Consider the following 21,027-nt stretch of genomic DNA (forward strand, 5'->3'; position numbering starts at 1 on the left):
TCAAAAAACTGCACGCTGGGATATGTAGTAACAACGACAAACGAGTAACAACAACTTGTTCACCGTTTTTATTGCATTGTTTTCTTTAAATAACTGTTATAATCTTTGAACATTAGATAAAAATCAGTTCCACTGCTCTGAGTAAAGCTGTACTGACAAGCAAATGAGTAAACGATTAACCGACAGGTTTGTCTCAAATGAAGCACATCACAGTAAACCACACTTAAGGAAAAGGTCCAAAGAGGAAAAACCCATTTACAAAAGCATTTTCAGCATATACAACTTTTTAAAATTGCCAAATTAAGTTAACTGTTAAAAGTAACATATGATATAAAATGGCTCAAATAATCCACAATAACTGCCTAATCTGTGCAAACATACTGTATATTTAGGACATTTGATCCTTGCTTATGCAGAAAGTTAATTGCTCAATAGATTCATTCTAATGACCCTGTTGCACTAGAAGATATTTGACTATATACACTATATACAAACATGCACTGTCTTATTTGCATACCACTACACAGTACAATGTTTCATTTGTGCTTGTAATACAGAATCCTTGCATTGTAAACTGCTTATACAAATTTTACTGAAGAAGCTTGAACAAAAAGCAATTTGATCTTTTGAGATGAAGGCTCTTTGTACATCAGTTGTTAACCAGAATGCATCTTCATTCAGCTGGATAACATTTGCAGATGGTGTTAGCATTTGAAGTGGTGTTCACACTAAAATAATTATTTTATAATTACACAATATTATTTTGTAACTACTCAGTTTGTCATCAATATCTTCAGTCTGTGTGTCTTGCAAGCTGTAACTGTATTTTTATCCAGTCACTTTTTTGTATTTGAATTACTATTTAAAAAAAAAACATAAGACAAAGCTCCAAATACTGCAAGGTAGAGTATGCGTTATAAGTGTCAGTGGGCTATCACAAGTGTGCACCCATATCTCCACCAAAAAATGCTGAACTTATTTTTTTCAGTGTAATTAAACTTCACTGTGAAATCACCACATTAATAGGCCACCTCTTGTCTGAATCCAGCAGGCAGCCAAACAGCAAATGTTGACCAGCAGATAAGAAATATTCTATATCTTAAAATGAAAAGAAAAAGCTGTGAATAGGTTTCCAAAAGAAACAAGTCAGGCTGGAAACCATGAATGCACACAATAATCTTCTTCAGTTAGAGAAGAGAAACGGAGGCAATCAGAAGATACAAAGGAGGAAAAAGGCCTTACAGAACATATCTAGTAACAATTTGTTTTAAATTAACAGCAAATCTTTGTTGTTGGATTGCTTTGAAGTAAAAACATGGTGAACTCAATAAAAGTTTATTAATTTTTTTTCTTCTATAAAATGCCTTGAATTATTCTCTCTTAGTCCTGCCCATGCCTTTCATATTAGAGCACCTGAAATGTATTTGACCCTATGTAGCTCCTCCTTCTTCACCGCCAACAACGATCAGGAAATGCTTCTTCATCCATCATATGTCAGATATGTCAGATATGTGGTATATGCAGGATTCTAAAGGATGTCCAGTGCTAGAAAAGTCAAAACAGGAAAATACAGTGTTTTGTACAGGAATAATACACAAAACTGGATGTGGTCATGTCTCATGTTCATTCCCCATCAGCTACGTAGCAAACTGCTGATAAAATGCCAGCTTGACCCTCTCAATGTGGTGGCACAGCTTGATCGCAGGCCCCAGCTTCAGGTCCATGCACTCCTGGACTGTCGGGAGGTTCAGTAGAAGCAGTGCCTGTCCATCAATTTCCTGCAAACACAAAAGTTTCTATCAGATACAGTTTCTACATAATGTTAAAATGCTTTGATGTGACCATGACTATAGTTTGAGTGTACAATAGACTTACAGCAGCAGAGTGGAGTGAGCTCTCATCCTGAGTGGTCACTAAGTGTGTGAGTATTTCTTACCTGATCCAAGAAAATCCTTGCAAGAGGTGCACAGTCAGTGGTCCTGATGAAGCGAACCACATCAGTAACGCTCCACTCCAGGGGGCTTGTGTCCAAACACAACTTCTGAGGTGGGTCAGTCTTTGAGGTCTTTAAACACACAAACAGCTCATTTTAACCCTATTTACAATTAATGCTGAGAAGAAGGGTTTTAGACATAAAAAGTTTAACAAAATAAATACTGAATCATTTTTTCCTAACATGTTCGTTCACGTTACAGTGAAACTGCAATTAGAAAACATTTTGTTACTAAGTATAATCGGAGATAAAGAGTATTTATTAAACATATATCATTGCGTGACTAATATAATACATTTTTCAAATGTTTCCTTCTTCTTTCATTACCTTAGGTGAAGGTGGACGGTTCTCATCATCAGAGAAAGAGGGTGAGCAGGGCTTCCGGCGTCTGCGTGTTGGCCTGGGTGTTGCTGGAGGGGAGGGTGATGGTGTGGTGGGCTGTGACTTCCCAACTGATAGCTCAGAATCGTCCTGGAGATCATCCTGGAGCTCTGAACCAGAGTCTTCACTCAAAGAGTCATCTTCATCCAGGTCTTCTTCCTCTCCACTTCCCTGTGTGACAAGGACAGCACACAGATTCAAATTAGGTATGAGGATGAAGAAGAAGTTTATATGTCCTTTAATGTAAATCCTATAGAAGAAAATGTGTGTTAACCTGTGGAGAGCCAGCAGGTGTGTTGTCCACTGAGGCTGAAGACCTTCTCTTCTTATGGACAAAGAGCTGCTTTCTCCTCTTTCTTCTCCTTCCTCTTCTCTTCACTCCTCCCTCTAGGTTGGAGTGGCCCCCAGGTGGACGACCAACACGTTTGCTCTTCTTCTTTCCATAATAATATGCTGTAGACAAGACAACAACATGTGTCCTGTGAATTTTGCATTTGGTAGGTCTGAAGGGTTTTATTTGAAATAAATGGGGATTTAGAGATAGGTTAAAAATAACTAATCAAATATGCATATCTCAGTGAAGATTCTCAATGAGCCTGTTTGGTTTTTGCAAAGATTGAATTATGTAAACTGGACTTCTTTGTTCTTGGTTAGAAATGTCTCACTACTCATCCTAGCAGCTTCTTCAGTCTGAGGGAAACTTGGCTTTTGAACCCAGTTACAGTATATTGTCCAGAGTAGGCTTTGTCCCACCCTGGCCTAAATAGCCTCGTTTAGGAGGGAGAAAAGAACAGGGTGCAGTCATCAAGATGTAACGATTATGAACCTAACACCCCTAATCCCTGGGACTCATAGCAACCTAGAAATAGAAATCTACAGGAAACTCAGAACATCTCTCAAGGCTTGCGGTTATCCTAAGTGGGCCTTACACAAGAAGGCGCCCAGAGACAACACAAGGATGACGGACCGATAAGAGACTGAGACAAAAGATAAACCTGGTTAAACCTTATATGGCTGGAGTGTCAGAGAAGCTGAAAAATGATCTTAAAAACACCACATACTGGTTCACTTCAAACCTACTAACGCACTAAGACAAAGACTCGTAAACCGGGAAGGCCAAAATCCTAAACACAAGAAAAGCGACATTGTGTGTGTCGAGTGCGGTTGAATAGTGCTCAGAGCTCTACATTGGAGAAACCAAACAGCCTCTACACAAGAGGATGGCTTAGCGCAGGAGAAGCAACACCTCAGGACCAGTTCAGTAGTGTACCTACACCTGAAGGACAAAGGACACATTTTGGACAGAGAAGAAAGAAATGTTTATGTTCACATGGAGAAGCCTGCTCTCAACACAGGAGGAGGCCTCAGGCACATCCTGTCTCCCATTTCCCATGCTGCCCTTTCATCCATCCCCAGGAAGATTAAGACCAATTCACATATCAGCCAAGAGGGCCACACCTAAAAACCCCCATGTTCAGGGATTAGGGGTGTTAGGGTTGTAATCGTTACAGCTTGATGACTTCACGCTGTTCTCGCCTTCCACCAAACGAGCCTATTCAGGCCAGGGTGGAACAAAGGTCTGCTCTAAATCATATAACTGGCTTCCCTAGTCAACTTTTCCTCAGACTGAAGAAACTGCTTGGATGAGTAGTAAAAACCCCTCTAACCAAGAAGAAATAAGTCCAGTCGACACGACTGGACAATTCTCAAACAAACTAATCATTTCTCAAACTGCATCTGTTTCTTAATGGAAACGCTGTGGTGCAGCTGCATTAAACACAGTAACAAATCTGTGACTTTATGGTGACAAAAAATAGTTCATCAGGAGATGAAAGAGGTCAATTCAGACACAATATTTCTTCAAAACACCTTCTTATTCAATGTATGCACTAGGTTAATGCAATTGCTAAATTACAAGTTCTATCCCTCTGCCTCACAGATTTTCTGTATTCATTAAGGGAGCATTTATGTACTCGTTGATCATGTCTATTTATGAGCAACACAAATTAAAAAATTGGAGGCCTCTGGAAAGAGGAGAAATTAATGAGTGTTTTAATACTGTAAATGGGAGGTGAATAATGTTTAGAATTAAGGTCATCACTGACAAGCAAGGAGATTTCAAAACCACTTATAATCATTACTATTAGCAATTCTGTTCACTGTCTTCACTCATAACCTGAAAAATAATTTAAAAGCTCCCAATTTATCTGTAGTTCTGTAAGTCACTTACTGTATTTGGTTTTGGTGAGGACAGAGCAGTTCTCTGAGCAGCGCTCCAAAACCATTCGAGGTCCGAACAGGTTAGGACAGCACTCTAACTTGATACAGGTTTTCCTGCAGAAGTCTGCTACACGGTCTGCAGTGCGGACAATTTCCACAGTGGCTCGGTAACTCTTTCCTTTGTATCTGTGTTAGAGGTAAAGTTGAAAAGCAACAAATACATTTTTAATTTGCTACATAATGATAAAGGTAAAACAAAGAGGTAGGCCTTGAAAAACTATTTCATTCTTTCCACTCACGTAAATTCCTTAAAATTATAATAATGTCTACTCTAATAGGTTTCAAAAACTGGCAATGTCTTTCTTAAAAGTAACCAACTTGCTGCAATGTGGTATCATGAGTTTGTACTGAATTTGGTGGACAGATATTTATTTCCACTTGTGAAGTATATTTTAAATCGTATTAATGTGTCCTTAAAAGAGGCCAGCTTTTTAACGTTTGTAGTATTCGAAAGAGCAGAGAATGTTGAGCTGGGGATTAAATGGTGTTTCCCCTCACTTGGCTTTTAGTGTCTCTCCATGGCCTTGCCAGCGGCTCTCCTGGTCCAGCTGCAACTCTCGAAGCACCCGGCTGGGCTTGTATGCCGAGTTTATCAGCAGAGTCAATACCTGGAAACAAGATATGTATAACAATCCAACACTTACAGGTTATCTGCTGTTTGGGTCAGGTCTGAGACAAGATTTTCATTACAGGAGACAAATGACTGTCAAGTCACACTAACACAGCTACAAAATACATCACCATCAACCATCATGTTTGTTTTAAAATGATTGCGGTGAAGTATTTTTTGTGGTTTCTTATAGAAAACCGCTAGCCTTCTCACCTCTTTCAGCACAAGGACACAGTTTCCCGGGCCGATGAACTGAGGCAACTCTGCAATGCGTCCCTTGTTAAGGTAAGGCCCTGAGAAACAGCGGTGGTTGAAGTAGATCTTAGGACAGCAGTATTTGCCATTCCCCTGCCCTGCAAAATGACATTCAAACAATAAAACAACACCACGGTACATGGACAGTCTCCTGCTCACATCTTGGGAGCCTGCAATGAGATAGGAAACCACTTACCTGTCTCTGACTGGTTGGCCGACTGCTGCTTAATAGTGTCAGGTGATGAAGACTTTGGTGAACTTCTGCTGTTAAAAGATGGGAAAGGTAGGAATTTAATTGGATGTTGAAAGGCTACTTTGGGATTAGATCTATTTAAACCAACCAAATGAATTAACACACCACCCCTCCTCTAATACTCACTGTTTCTCTGGCTGAACCACAGCAATCTTCCTCTCTTTCTCAACTGAAAAACAAAGTAAACCAATGTGAGTCCAGTCACAATTTATTTACATTATGTCAATAATATGAAGGCCAGGGTAAAAATAATAGTGTTATTTTTATCAGAGTTTTTCTAACAGAGAATGAAAAGTTATGCCACACTGTGTTAACTGCTGGTGATGTGGGCGTCTTCTTTTTTAAAGGTATAAAGTCTCTTTACATGTGCGTGCAACAGTGATTTAAATGGGTTACCTACATATGTGATGTGGGGCTAAAACGTTGTTTGATTCATTCAAATTTGATGGATGGGAAGAGGCACAGGTGAACTAAGGCAGATGTGTAAGGTCCATGAGTGTGAGTGCTGTTTACCTGAGGGCTTAATGGGGTAGACAAGTGGATAGCCATTTGTCTCACACCAGCTGACAGGGAAGATGTCAAGGGAGTCCACATGAACTATCAGCTCTGGCATGGGCTGCTTCAATCCTGGATAAACACACATTCAGTACATAGTTTTTTCCATTTACTTTTTGCATATTTAGGGATTTAGCGAAAGTCGATTTAGGGATATTCGACTTTCGGGTGAAATTTATGGAAAATGTAAAAAGTGATATTATATCATTAAAGCAGGGCATTTAAGTAAAGGCATCCAATGGTAATTTCTTCATCTCAAACAATTTACAGAAACAAAAGTTACCACAACAAAAAATGTCAGTGTCTCAATAACTTTTCACGTGTCCTTGAGCATCAATTACAGCTTGACACGTCTCATGCTGTTCATAAGTCGACTTATTGTCTGCTGAGCCATGGCATTCCACTCTTCTTGAAAGGCTGGCCTCATTAAGGTTCTGGGGTGCAGGGTTACGACAATCTAAATGGCGATTTAGCTGATCACATATGTTTTGTTGTGGATTCAGACCTGCAGAAAGTGCAGGCCACTCCATTTGAGATGACCCAGCATCTAGCAGCCGCTCCCTGATGATGCGACCTCGATGAGCTGGGGCATTGTCATCCATGAAGATGACCATTTACAAGATGTAGGGCCTTTCTGTATTGACTAGACACACTTGCCCAGACTGTAACTCCCTCCAAGGGTTCATCTGGTCACATCAGTCGCTGATGCATAGCTTTCTCCTTGACGTCTGGCGGCCATCATTTTTTCTCAATGTTCATAGACTTTTGTCCAAAAACAGCACTGAGGCCCAATGGTTCCTCATCCAGCGCAAATGCTTCCTGGCCCATGCAAGACGATGACACCTGTGCCTGGTGCTATGGTCAGGTTCCCTTGCAGGTCGTCTAGCACTCACACCATGCTCGGTTGCCTCTCACCTTCCTTAAATGTGCCTGGAGTTGAATGGCATTAATCATCTGGTTCTTTGGGGCACTGTTCACAATGAGGTTGTCAACAGCATGGGATGTGGCCAAAGGGCTTCACATTCTATGCCTTTCAGTGGCTCTTCCAGTCTCTCTGTGTCTCTGTTGCAACCTGCTGATGACACTAAGTGGCAACTTCCGTCTGAGAACATCCCGTTTAAACCCTCGCAATGGCGAAGTACTGCTGATCAGTTGTTAGGTGTTGTCTTGGTCCAATGATGTCAAAATGTGAACAACATGATGAAGAGGACTGTTTGAATACAAATTGTCATTGAACCAGAACCATTATTGGTTGATTCATGAGGAGAGTTAATAACCTTGTTAACAGTATTTTTTACTTTTTTGTCCTTTCGGCTTATCATGTGAGTTCAGGGTCACCACAGCGGGTCATGAAATTTCCAAAAGTCGAATATCGCTAACTTTTTGTGAGTACTACATATTATATAATGCACTTATATAGTGCTTTTCTACCTATTGGCACTTAAAGCGCTTTACACCGCTTCTTATTCACCCATTCACACTCACAATCACACATACACCGATGGGGGAGCCACCCCACTCCCGGTGAGTGTTGGCCACTCACCGGGAGCAACTAAGTTGGGGTTCAGTGTCTTGCTCAAGGACACTTCAACATGTGATCAGAAGAACCAGGGATTGAACCAACAACTGAGATTGGTGGACAACCGATCTACCTTCCTGCGCCACAGTCGCCCCTAATAATGTATTCACAGATCACAAAATTTTAATTGTGCAGGGACAACATTGACCCTTGCATTTTATAATGAATGTAGTGGCCAGCTGGGCTAATGGCACTTGACTGCGAACCACAGTGGCCAGTTTCTACTTTAGCATTTCCACTGGGCTTAGCACTGAAATACCTCATATTATGCTCATTGCTTGCTTCTTCACACTGTACAATAATAGCATTGGTAACAGCAGTAACAGGCATGTTATCCCTTTGACTTGTTGTCTGTATCTGAATTGATTTCAAATTGTCCTTGCTGCTCTTTGAGCCACTTGACACCACAGAGCCTTCAAAGATCTCAAGTTGAGCCTTACAAGCAGCCACAGCAGCATTCACTTCTATTCTAGCTTTGCTCTAATTTTCTCCTGTTCTAGGTCTCCATCCTACTGATGCTTTTCTCCTTGCTAATTTTTTTCCTGTTCTGCCTTAAGCTTAGCTTCTTGTTCCTTCTTCTTGTTCAGCCTTAGCTGCTCTTCCTAGTTCAATCTTAAGGAATACGTTTAAAGCTGAAGATGTTACAGAAAGCACAGAACTTGTTTTGGATTTCCTGCATCTTTTAGAGGATTCAACAGACACACTGTATTCAGGAATTACATCCTCACTTGCCTTATTTGCTTCCTCTATGCCCTGATGTACCTCTTTAATCCCACAAGCAACATGGTCACAACATTTTCTGAAACAATTTGCTCTTGGCTCAAAGCAGCATTGCTGATCATTATTCTTTTCCTCTTTTGATTTAAGCTTGTGGAGTACTTCTTTAACTGAGACAATGTAGAGGCAGGCTTACTCATGTCCGGTGGTCTAAAAATGATCCACTCCAGAGATCGTTGTATGACAAACACTGAACATTTATCGAGTTCCATGTTCCAACTGAGTGGATAACAAAGTAATTCCACAGAAAACATTTTTCAAAATAATTCTACAGAACAAGTTTGACAAATCCATTCCACCGAAAACGGAAAGAAACCATGTACCTCCACAGCTACACTTTCCACTACTACCATGTAGTCCATTAGCTCCAATAGCTGTAAACAAACCTAATTTCCTTGACAACTGGTTAGGCAAACTTTAAACGCAAACGTCAAAGGCAAACACTTCAATGGCAAACACTGATGAAAAAAAAAACAGAAGTATAACAGACACAGAAAAAAAACCCATGACGATAATATATGATAATACTGTATATGTAATATCTTGTTGCTTAAATAGATAAAACTATGTACCAGCTATGTATGTTACGAGTAACATTGTCCTTTAAAGAAAAAATATCCCATCTCACCTTCCAGGCTGAGCCAAATGTATTGCTCTTTGACCCTGGTGACTGTTGCCACGTGAATGTTCTCAGGCGACAGCAGGTTGACAGCCTCCAGTTTCATGCCCTCTTTAAAACTGTGGTCACAATGCTCCTGGCGGATACAAACAGAGAGGGAAAGTCTCTTGTGAGAATGATTTCACAGCAGACGATGTCTGCATGCCCTGTGTTTTTTGTCCTTTATAAAATTACCACAGGAAGGATTTAAAATATTTTTGTCGCAGCATAAAGCTACAAAGTTGAAAACAGAACAATGAGCCATGCTTGATGAAGTGTTGTTGTCTCCTAAACTCTAGTTATTAAAATGTCCAATAGTTGCCAGGGGCCTCAGCTAGCTGGAGGAAGATAAAAGGTGAAACATGGTGAAAACAAACTGTATAATAATTATAATTATATAGTTAATAATAATTTTTTTATTGAGGGGTGGCTGTAGCTCAGTTGGTAAGGCAGTCGTCCAGGGACCACAGGGTCAGTTAGCCAATCCCCGGTCCCAGCTATATGTCTAAGTGTTTCTGGGCAAGACACTGAACCCCCAACAGCCCATTCCCATCCCCAGCTGTCCTTTGCCGGTCCAAGCCCAGTAGTAATTGTGGAGGGTTGCTTATAATTATATTTATATAAAATATAGTTTATAATAAGATATATCGGAATCATATTTGCCATGCCATCCTAGCTGAGCTAAGACATCTAATCCTACCTTCACACAACAACATGATAATGCTTGTAATAGACATTTTAGCTTGTTCTGCATTACATTTTTTTTACTGCCCGCTACATGTTCTATGTATGCGTATATCCAGATCATATGGTGGGTTTCAGCAGGCATTGCTGAGATGGGACTACGCATTCCACTAATGGGTAAAACAGACTTACAGTTGGAAAGCAATGCTGAGGAGCGGCCTCTGTCTCATATTGTTTCAGGTAATCTGCCCAGTCAAAATCTGGGCCCTGGTATCCTGTACATATTTAAATAAAAGAAGAAAGAAAAAATAAACGTAGAGTGAGTGAATGAAGTGAAATATACATCGCCAGGGATAGAGCATGAGTCACTGTCATTCTTTATTTTTGTTTTATTTATCAGGGATAAATGATAACAAGTGACAGAGCAGACCTGGTGGGGGGCTGAGAGGGAGCCCATTTTTGAGGCTCCACTGAGCAGGAAATATTCCTGGACTATCTCTGTGGCATAGGAAAGATCGCCCAGCACCCTCTGACTCCTCAATACCACAAAGGTCATCCATCGTCACAAGGAAGTACTGCTCATTGAAAACCTGAAGATGAAAGGTCATAATTGTGGAACACTTCTTTGTGGGATCTGTTTTTTGTTACTTTTGTTACTGTGTGTCCCACTTAAGACTTTGACAAGCTGATTGTTAAGACAGAAGGATCTGCTAAAAGGCTCACAGGCTAAACGGAAACATTTTGAATTCAAAAGAATAGTTTCAGCCATGTTGAGAAATTTTGGAGGATAATTTCCTAGCTAGAGCTCAACCAAGTAAACACAGTTGGCAGTGAAATCTGAAAGCATAAACAACTAAGGCCATTAAACAACCATCTGGAAAAAACATTTCAGCATGGCAGAAACAGCATAAATACGAAAGTCTGTTACCTTGGTGACAGTGGCAGGCCTGATAGAAATAGGAGCAGCAGGGTCAACAGCCTCCAGTTTCATCCCTTCCTTGAAACAATGAGCAGCGATGGTAGGCTGATCCTAAAAACCCAACACACACATAGATAAAGTCTTTTTAAAAAGCTTACCGCTTAGAAATGTTTCAGCTTCCAGTACGGAGGACAAAATCACAACTCACTCGTTAATCCATACTTATCAAATCTTACGTTCTGAATACACAGAAAATGTTTGCATCAGAAATGATAATTAAGAGCACAGCTGGCAGTACCTTACTGAACTCAGCAATCAGAGCTTGATCTTGAGGCAAGTCACTGATCCTCTGCCTCACCTCCTCCCATTCTTCCTCAGTCCGCAGGGCCAACAGATCTGAAACAAAAAAATACACACGTCAGGAGCTAAAAAGCGAAGATGAAAAATCATGTTGCTATCAAAGAAACTGATCTAAAACGGGTCAAGCCATAAATGTGATACATTTCATAAATTCCACTCTTCTTACATTGTTATTAAAATAAACTTGTATGCCTATTTTTAAATTTTCTTGTTAGCTTATTTTATCATTTACTGCTTAAACGACACTTGAAAATTAAACAAGCAAAAGAAGAAAATTCAATGTGCATCCTAATTTTGAAACCATAAAACATCTTATCAAAGTGAACTAGTTTCCAAATGTCCCAATAAACAGCCAGCCCAATAAACAACACATAACAAAATTATGTGGAGAAATAATAAGGCTAAGTTCAGTTTTTATCTTTCATAACATATAAAAATATATTATCTTCCTCATTATTTTAATATATGAAACAAAGCATTACAAATAATATAAAACGAATACATTTTCTTATTGACTTGAAGAGAACTCACAATTTAAGCAATAAAAGTCGGTTACTAAATATCAATAAGGCTTTAGCTTTACTGGTACCAGAAGCGGGATCAGGTGTGTCAGGAGACAGATACAGCCTCTAGTGCTGCTTACATCTTGCATACTAAACTTAATTCACTTGAAGAGTATCAGAGTAACAAATTGTGGCCCTGAAAGCAACGATCTATCTAGGCCTGCATGGAAAATCAATTTTGAGGTCTAGTGGGACAATATCACAGGTGTAGTGTTCTGAATTTTGAGATTGTGCACTTGTCAAAGCCTTTGAAAATGTTAACATAACTCATGTAATGTAGAAAAACATGGAAGATCTTCAGTCTGAAACTTTTACTTCGACTTGTTTTGCTAGTAAACCTGAAGATTTAGACATATTTTTCTTTCTTTCTTTTGTTTGTACATATAAACGTCAGTACCACTGACCTGAGGGGGGCTTGAGGGTGCAGCCGTGCTCTTTGGCCCAGCCTGGTGGGTGAAGGCGTGGGTGGAGGTAAAAGAGCCAGAGGGTTGCTGGTATGTCTGGGAGGCCCTCGGTACCTACCAAGCGCAGCTTTAGCCTTCCTCCAACATTCTCCTCCACCTCAGCAGCCCAGGCCAGCCCTGAGTCGACACTGTCTTGGAGCTCCACATAGCAGCCTGCACACAGGAGCTCCACTGGGTCCCTTCCTCGCTCAGGCTGCCGGGGGAGTGGTAAATGGAAAGCTGATGAGAAGTGCACATGCTTACACAAACACAAATGAACACACGCCTAGGCAAGGTGAGGAATTTATACGGGAAGAGAATGTGCTGCATGACTAAGTGGCAGAACTGAAGCACAGCTACTGAGTGCAAACCAATGGCTCTAAAGAATTTCACAGGCTGCTCCTACAGTGAATTTGTTTTCAACAACACAGCCTTGGTGTTATAAACAAAAGCTTAAAACTTTTATAGACTTGGGACTTCACACTAGCTATGCATGCAAAATTGAAGATAAACAATCTTCTTTACCTTCACATTTATGCCACTGGCTATACATTTATAAATTTATTTAGATTTACACACTCAATGCAAATATGGTTTTTGCCTTTTTTAAAGGGGCACTATAAACAATATTAATATTCAGAGATATAAGTTGAGAAAAAGTCATGTCTGTAAAACAAAGCAAAACATAATAGGTGTACGGTGACTTTGTGTTTCAAGTCTGCAGAATTGCTCTTCACAATTCTGGTCACCTGAGAGTAAAAACTCTCAACCTTGTTTATTTCTGTATAAGTTGTATTTTATAACAAGCTTGCATCATTGCTTAAAATGGGGAAAGTCTGACTTGATTATGACAGCCTTAACTACTTCATTAGGTCAGCACTGCTAGAGTAGACTGTTCTTGGCACAGACACAGACAGGGGAAGAAAAAAAAAGAAAGAAAGCCAATACCCCACCCTGGGTGTGAGCAGGACAGCTGCTGTGTTCCCCTGTCTTACCAATTCCAGCAGGTTGGCAGGCGCACTGCACTCCTCAGCCAAGGCCTTTTCCAACAGGGCTTCCCAGTCCTGGTGCTTTTCACGCACACCTGACGTAACATAGACATACACCGTTTAGTTCAGGTAGGCTCAAAACCCCAGACACCTCAATCTGAATAACAGAATCAGCTATAGGATCAGCTATGGGAGGAGAAAACTACAGTAACTCATCATAATCTATTTAACAAATGTTTGTAACACGGGACTTAAATACTGTGAACAACTTGCATCTGTGTTATCTAATGTCATATATGGATAGCAAATTCTGAAAAATGGGAAGTTCAGCTCCATTTCATGACATTTAATTGTTTTAACAATTAACATACTTTATCTAGTTGTCAAGTGCTTATATGGGCAGCAATTACTGAAACTATACAAAAGAAAAACTATGAAATTGCTTCAGCACTTCAAAAACAGTGAAGGGCTTGCCCACCTTCCAGACAATACTACTTCTGATAAATCTGGAAAATCAAAGAGAAACCCAAGCAGCACATCAAGGGAGAAATATTCATAAATCCTTGTTATTCTGAACAAAATTGGGCTAAGTTGGATTGTGCTGTGGTGTTTTAACATAACGTCCACAAAAACACTGTCTCTGCAGAACCCATTCATCCACTGCTCAATTTTGGTCAGAAAAGGAGAAAAAAACTTGAAATGGATGGACCAAGCTACAGAAAGATAGGTAGAGAAATATTTCTATGTATGAATTTAACATCCGTAATTTGCCGTTTATTTATAATTTTTTTTTTTTGGTCCTTTCGGCTTATCCCGTGAGTTCAGGGTCGCCACAGCAGATCAATGTCCGCATGTTGATTTGACAGTTTTTACACCGGATGCCCTTCCTGATGCAACCCTCCCCAATTTCTACCGGGCTTGGACCGGCACTGCACAGCTGGGGAAGGGAATGGGCTGTTAGGGGTTCAGTGTCTTGCCCAGAGACACTTCAACATATAGACGGGACCGGGGATCTAACCATCGACTTAATTTGCCAGAAAGTGTACAAAATAAAATTAATGTCTGGTAGGAGACTAACTTTCGGCTGATTAAAAAAATAAATCTTTATTTTTATTATTGTATAATTCTACAGGACACAAATCATAAAATATTTCTAGTGTCAGAAAGTGGATTCCAACAGAATGTAACTTTTTGAATATGTCTTAGCTCCACAACGTATCCCAAAGTGGCAGGTTACAGTTGAGTCCTCTGATTAGCCAGATTTGCTTAACAGCACTGCAAAGACATTTGCTTCTATAAGTTTTTGAGTGAGCCTGTCTGCTCGATTAGTACCTTTTAATTTTATAACAAAGACTACCTGAAGAACTGGGCATTGTGAGAGTATGCGTGTCAGACAAATAGCAGAAGACAGCAGAGCACACTGGGAGGACGGTGGATTGAGTTCAAGTCTTATGCTAGCTTTAGCCTAAATTGCACATTGTAGCTTTAAACAGTATCTCTAGCAACTTAAAACCAAAGACTAGGACAACCCCAGCCATGCCTCACCCTCAGGGGCTCTCATTGTCTTGCCATGCTGCCGGCTCCAGCCCAGGGGGTGGAGGTCAGCCGTCATGATGTCACACCAGAAGTCAGCCCGCCTGTCATCCTGGTACCCCTCATAACGCAGCAACAGTAGCTGGCCACACGTGGTGATAATGTTAGCCACCCAGTAAGGACTGTCGTCTTCTGAGCGCACACATACCTCCAGCTTCATGCCTGGAGTCAGTCCCGTCTGAAGGCCCTGGTCTACCTAGGGTACAGGGATAGACGACCAGAGATACTTCAATTGCACAGTTATTGCATATTTTAATCAGTGTTCTGCAGATCGTAACAAAAGAAAATGTTAAAAAAAGAAAGAAAAAAAAGACCAGGTTTGAAGGTGCATATTGTATATAAATTGTTATTTATAGAACTTTTGTTACAGCTAAAGTTGCTACAGTGGCCTTTGCTTTATGACTATACGCTGCCATAGCTGCTTCTTTGGAATCAAATTAATCATTGTTACAGGCTTTACTCTAAGTTTTGCTTTCAGATGTGACACGTAGTTTCCAACTAAGGTCCAGTTACATGAAAACTAGTTAGCACTTTACACAGAAGCTTAGTAACTGATAATGAATAACTAAGATTCCATCTCAGCTATGAAGGTTGCCATCAGTACGCACATGTTTAAAGGCATGATGGGGCACAGACACAGTTCCAGTCTCCTCCAGGTAGTCATCCCAGTTGAAGTCACACATATCCTGAGCTGAGTCTCCGTCTGGAACACACATACACATAGACACATCTCTCTTTTTCAACCTTGTTTTCTAACATTTTATCTTACTCATTTCAGGCAACCGTTTACTAAGTACTTACCAGACTCAAGTGACTCCTGATTCATGCTTGTGCCCCCCTCAAGGCCAAAACAAGGAGCTGTGAGGAGGAACAGAGGAGAAGGATTATTATCCACTAAGAGTAAATGGCTGAGCATTGGTCCAAACTCTCAAGACACAGAGGAAAAAACATAGAAATGAAAATATTTCACTGAAGCACATTTCTCACAGTCAGAGCTTAATGTTAATATGTTAATAACCTGAGCTCACTACTGTCTTCACTGATTGCATCAGTAAAAATTATGGAACCATGATCATGAATTACTCAGCAAAGATAAAGATAATTAAAACATTACAAATCATGCAAATACCAGTAGTCATGACACTAACTAGCAAGAAAAATAACAGCTTCAGATTAAGACCAAACTCAGACACCTTATTTTAAAAACCCTGCTTCAAGACCAAAATGACATGAATTATCATTTGTTTGAATTCCTCAGCCGTTCTTAACTCAAGGTCTGCTGGGGGCTGGCAGTAGAGAAGTTAAGATACCAATTGTCTGATTAAGTTGCTACATCAAATACAAGGAGCATCAATCTCGTCCTGAACTCAAAGCAAAACAGGAGAAACAGTGAATCACAAATTAAATGCTGCATATTTGTCATTCGATGGGGCAGCACAGGCTACCACCTGAGTAATACACCAGATGGTATGTTATCACCAAGAAATATTAAACTATGCTAATCTCATCCAGCCTCACCTCTACTTGTGAAACTCATTTGGGTTCATCTTTTATCATCTTATATGTGACTCGCAGTCACATATATTTTCTTTCTACAATTTCAAACAGTATTGTGACATGAATGTGGACACACATCAGGCTTTGACACATCAAACTGACCTACACAGCATTGTAAAAAAGGCAGATTAAATAAGTTAATACAACAAGAAGGAGGACATGAATAAGAAAGACGAAAGTGCTGGGCGTGACTATCGTGGAGAAAGCGGTGTATGGGATGCTGTGGATAGCTGCTCTGTCACTGGAGAGCCATTCAGCCGACCTGTCAAGCTCGTCTTTGTCATGTCTGACGTCTCTATTAATACTAGGCCCGTCATCAGAAACCACCCCCTCCCGACCATCGGACTGCCACTGTGACCCCCATGCTCCACCAGGATCACCATCGTCTTTCACCCCACGACCCTGCACCAGACACCCTCTGTCTTTCACACACACACACACACACACACACACACACACACACACACACACACACACACACACACACACACACACACACACATGCGAGGGCCTTATTGTCCCTGGAGGTCATGCTCCTCACAAGAGTGAAAAAGAGAAGCAGTGACAGAAACTCAGTTATAACCTAAAGTTAAGGGATTGTATTCTAACACCTGATGCTGACATTTTTGCATATCACATCTTATTTATGATTTCCTAATAAATTTTTAATTTTATTCTGTTTCTACTGGTTGTATTACTAGCTCATGGAACCTTTTTCCTACAATCAATTTCATGTTTTTGTGTTTGTGAATGTTTTTGATGCAATTTATACAAGATGAAGCTAAATCAATACTTCTCAAAAGCATAAAACAGTGTCTGTGTCTGAGTAATATCTCTAAGTGCTATGACTAACATTGCTGACAAGCATTTTTAGAAATTTCTAAAGAAATGCTTTCAAAATGTGCTCTGACTTATTCATCTGCCTAAACTCTAGGTTTCTGGAGCATTCACTTAGCAGAACAGCACAGGAAGAAAATTAGCTTCCCCTTTTTATATAGTGAGTGGTCTGTGTGGAGCACAACTAACAACATTCTGCTTAATTCTTCTGTACCACCCAACACTCTGACTGAACCTGAAAGAGAAAGGACCAAATGTGTGCACACCCACGCAAACGCACAGTCTCACACACAGACACGCACACAAAGTCAAGCACTCACAAACAACAGAAATCCACACTGCAGCCTCTTTCCAAGCACTTACTAAACCATATTCTCATCAGCACTTAGCATGTGGTTGAGTATTTCTAAACAAGCCTTCCTGAACCTCTGTGGTCCCTGGGCAGGAAATACAATCTGACAAAATAGTCATCCACATGGCTTCTGTAGTATATAAAATCAAAGTCAGCTTTCAATAAAATGAAATTAGCTGCTGAACCATTTCCCTTTCCACTATTTAAAGGCATCTGCTGATCACTAGTAGATGACTTTACATTATAGGCTGTAATGCAGCGGAAAATTAGTTTTTCCTTCTGTTAGTGTCCATACTCTAATATAAACAAAAACCTATTTACAGAAAAACACATATTTTTTTCCTGATATCATTTAAACTCTTTTGATTTCGCAAAGTGTGAGGTTCCTCACTGCAAACGGGTTTTATATGAGCTGCTTCTTTTGTAGAAAACAGTTTTTAATTTGAATTATTAGAAACCTTATTTCTAGAAATAAATGCTACAGCTAATTTTTTAATTATATTTTTTTCTGTGCTGCAAGAACCACAAATTAAACTTCACTGACCTCCACTGTACTGGGATGGAGGTAGAAATCAACAGAAATATAAAACTAACTTGCTGAAGAGGTAAAAGCTGGCACTATGGGTACATTAGAGAATATAATTTTCTTTTGGGGGGGACGTATCTTAAAAAATATAATAAATAATGTTTAAAAATAGGTTAAGTGCATGTCACTGCTGAAAATGGTGCAGTAAAAAAGAGAAATAGACTACTGGGCTGTGCAGTGAATGTTGCTATCAGGTTTCTAGAATAGTGGTAACTTTCAATAACCTAAAGGCATTATTGTCTACATTATTTTTGCCAACAAAGGTCTGCACTAACGCCCAACAACTAGGGCTTGATTCTGCTTAGTGAATAGTAATCCTCTACCCACCCTGCTACAACTTGAGATCAGCCGGGACGCTGGAAATGCAAAATCCACACATCAGGCTTAAATAACAATGCTATTTCATTCAGTTGGTTAGTTGCAATAATGCTGCTCGTTGCCATTTGCATAGCGGCACGTCAACGGGAGCAGCGCTGCCATCGGATCACTCAAGTTGCACAATAGGGAAGTTAAAAGCCAAAAAGAAAAATATAGGCTGCTGTAAGGCAAGCTGTAATATGACAACAAAATGACAAGCTTGTGAGTACAAGTAAAGAGAATATCTTTCAGAAATAAATTAGTTTATGCAGCCTGTTTGTGGAGAGCTACCCAGAAACATAAATCGACTGAGGTCGTGCAACCTTCATTATGTAAGGCTACTACATTATAGCCTAAATACACTGACTTATTCAAGGGCAAATCTCTGGAAATTTCCACACAATACTTGAACTGCAACTACCTTGAGATTGCACTGCTTGTACGGACTAACCGCAGCCTTCAGAAACAGCGATGGGCCATAAACGCAATGGCTTCGCGGAGAGAGAGAGAGAGAGGGAGAGAGACTACAGCGCCGATGGTCTAACTTTCACACTGTGGAGAAAATGACAAATACCGATAAGGAAAATTGTCTAATTGCGGTCTAATAGAGAAGCATGCGTTCCTGATTGCACAGCGGCCGCTTAGGAGTCATTGGACGCATGGTAAAACCGCCTGTGTCCGAGTCAAGTTACTGAACGTCACGGCTTGAGCAATAAGAGCAGGCTGCCGAGCAATAAGGGCGCTTACACTCGACCGAACCCGACTCATCTTTTTGAGAGACGGGAAAAAAGACGAACGCGCCGCCACAGTACAAAACACCGCTGGTAGTTAGTAACAAACAACACAGTGTATGTGAATATTTAGTCGCAAAATTCGCCTCTTACCGCTAAGTAGTTTTTCCAAGTCGGTTTTTAGATGCCGTTCCTCTCCGCCTGCTCGCTCGCAGCTGTGGTAAACTAACGGGAATGAAAAGAGCGAGTTCCGGTTGGCCGTTTCACAATAAAAATGGTCACGCGAGCTGCCGTTACAGCTGTCGTCCCAGCAACAGCGCGGCTTTTTCTGTTGATGCAAAAATCGCGATACTTCTGGAATTGCTCTAGCAGCGTCTCGCTAGCTTGATGCGGTTCTCGTTCACGACCTCATTCCAATATGGCACAAGTGGCCACTGCGCATGTTCTGCCGCCTATATGCCTCTGAGCCCGGCTACATCACACTGACTTCCATCTTCACACACACACAATAAAATATCACACTACCACAATCAAGATTAATAAATGCAACACACTAAAAATAAAAAAGAATGCTCTGTTTGTATTAATTCTTATAAACAGTGAGGATGAACCGGATCAGTCATGGGAGGCTTTTATCCCCAGCGGAAACAACACTTAGTTAATGGTTGAGCTGGGATTAATTGCACATATAATCGACCCACTTTCGATAAGTGGAGTGATTTCTGTCACAAAAAATTAGTTCGTTATATGCGGAAGTGGCATATACACCGTGATATTGAAGATGACCTCGAGTTGCTTTATTTCTCGTAATATTAGTTGAGTAAATTAAATACCCCTCGATGTGCTAAAAGGCGGAGTGGGTCAATTCTTTATAACAAACCGCACGATCGTCCTGTCACAATGACTGTTTAAAAATGACATGTCACTGCTGGCTCGGAAGGACTTCTGCTGCACATGGATCTCAAGTCAGGGTTTTGGATGAGGGCGGGAGAAACTGCTAGAAATATGCGTTGACACTGTGAGTGCAATGCTTAAAGTCCTTTTGATTTGTAGTATGAATTTGCTTTATCTATAAACTAAGTATATATCTCGTTTTGGAAACCCTTTATATGAACCGTCATCCTAATCCACGGCCAGAAAAGAGGGTTTGCCGCGTACTTGGACCATATATAGGCTTCTGCCTCTGAGAATCCTCCACAATAGACCATCCCGTTGGTTGCCTATTATAACAAAAGGGGAACAAAATCCCGTTTAGCATTGGTTAAAGTGGAAGCATTAGCTGCGCTAAAGAAAAGCGATCGGATCCTGCACGAACTGCCGAAGAGCGCCATGAATAAATGAAAAGGGGGCAGGCATTCACTTCCAAATTCATTCAGTCATTCTACTAAAGTGGAAAGGTGCTCCCTCCATAAAGCTTTGACACAGAAGACTTATTTAAAAAACTAACTCCGGGAACATATTGAGTATTTTTAAATGCAGTCGTTGGCTTTCAGGAACATGCTATTTCATTTGTTATTTAAGTGATTTGATTTAAAAAAAAATGTACAACTTTATTGCTACATTGGGTTTCATTATATGTTTCCATATAATGAGCAGTTTTATCTCTGAGTGCACGTTGCTGTTTTTGCTTCATGATTGGTATTTGGTTTGTGTCCACATCCTGCAGCAGACGGTAAGTTATTAATGATGACTGAGGAAGAGGACAGTGTAATTAT

The 21,027-nt window shown here is 40.4% G+C and overlaps 1 protein-coding gene across 2 annotated transcripts; it reads right to left on the minus strand.

Annotated features, from left to right (window-relative positions):
• Window positions 1-53: 53 nt before the first annotated feature.
• sfmbt1 (Scm like with four mbt domains 1) lies at window positions 54-19,618 on the minus strand. Of its 2 annotated transcripts, none has more exons than XM_067503239.1 (21): window positions 19,466-19,618; window positions 15,694-15,750; window positions 15,501-15,595; window positions 14,845-15,088; window positions 13,306-13,394; window positions 12,272-12,524; window positions 11,243-11,340; window positions 10,954-11,055; window positions 10,456-10,615; window positions 10,218-10,300; window positions 9,312-9,438; window positions 6,286-6,399; window positions 5,899-5,941; window positions 5,716-5,783; window positions 5,478-5,617; window positions 5,153-5,262; window positions 4,605-4,780; window positions 2,649-2,827; window positions 2,321-2,545; window positions 1,937-2,065; window positions 54-1,778 (listed from the first exon to the last, which is right to left on the minus strand). In XM_067503239.1, exons 2-21 carry the CDS (start codon window positions 15,716-15,718, stop codon window positions 1,638-1,640), a joined length of 2,601 nt encoding a protein of 866 aa, XP_067359340.1. In that variant the 5' UTR covers window positions 15,719-15,750; window positions 19,466-19,618; the 3' UTR covers window positions 54-1,637. The 2 variants fall into 2 exon arrangements, with proteins under 2 accessions (XP_067359340.1, XP_067359339.1); XM_067503238.1 differs by having other exon boundaries at window positions 5,716-5,780; window positions 19,466-19,616.
• Between the last annotated feature and the right edge of the window lie 1,409 nt (window positions 19,619-21,027).

Source organism: Channa argus, chromosome 5 (assembly GCF_033026475.1).
Source record: "Channa argus isolate prfri chromosome 5, Channa argus male v1.0, whole genome shotgun sequence".
Taxonomy (NCBI): Eukaryota; Metazoa; Chordata; class Actinopteri; order Anabantiformes; family Channidae; genus Channa; species Channa argus.

Excerpts from the sequence above, each read along its gene's own strand:
- sfmbt1 (XM_067503239.1), bottom strand. The coding sequence starts at position 15,718 with ATGAATCAGGAGTCACTTGAGTCTG. Across the intron at positions 9,439-10,217 it reads CTCAGCATTGCTTTCCAACT|GAGCATTGTGACCACAGTTT; the intron begins GTAAGTCTGTTT and ends TGTATCCGCCAG. Across the intron at positions 2,828-4,604 it reads CCTCACCAAAACCAAATACA|CATATTATTATGGAAAGAAG; the intron begins GTAAGTGACTTA and ends TCTTGTCTACAG.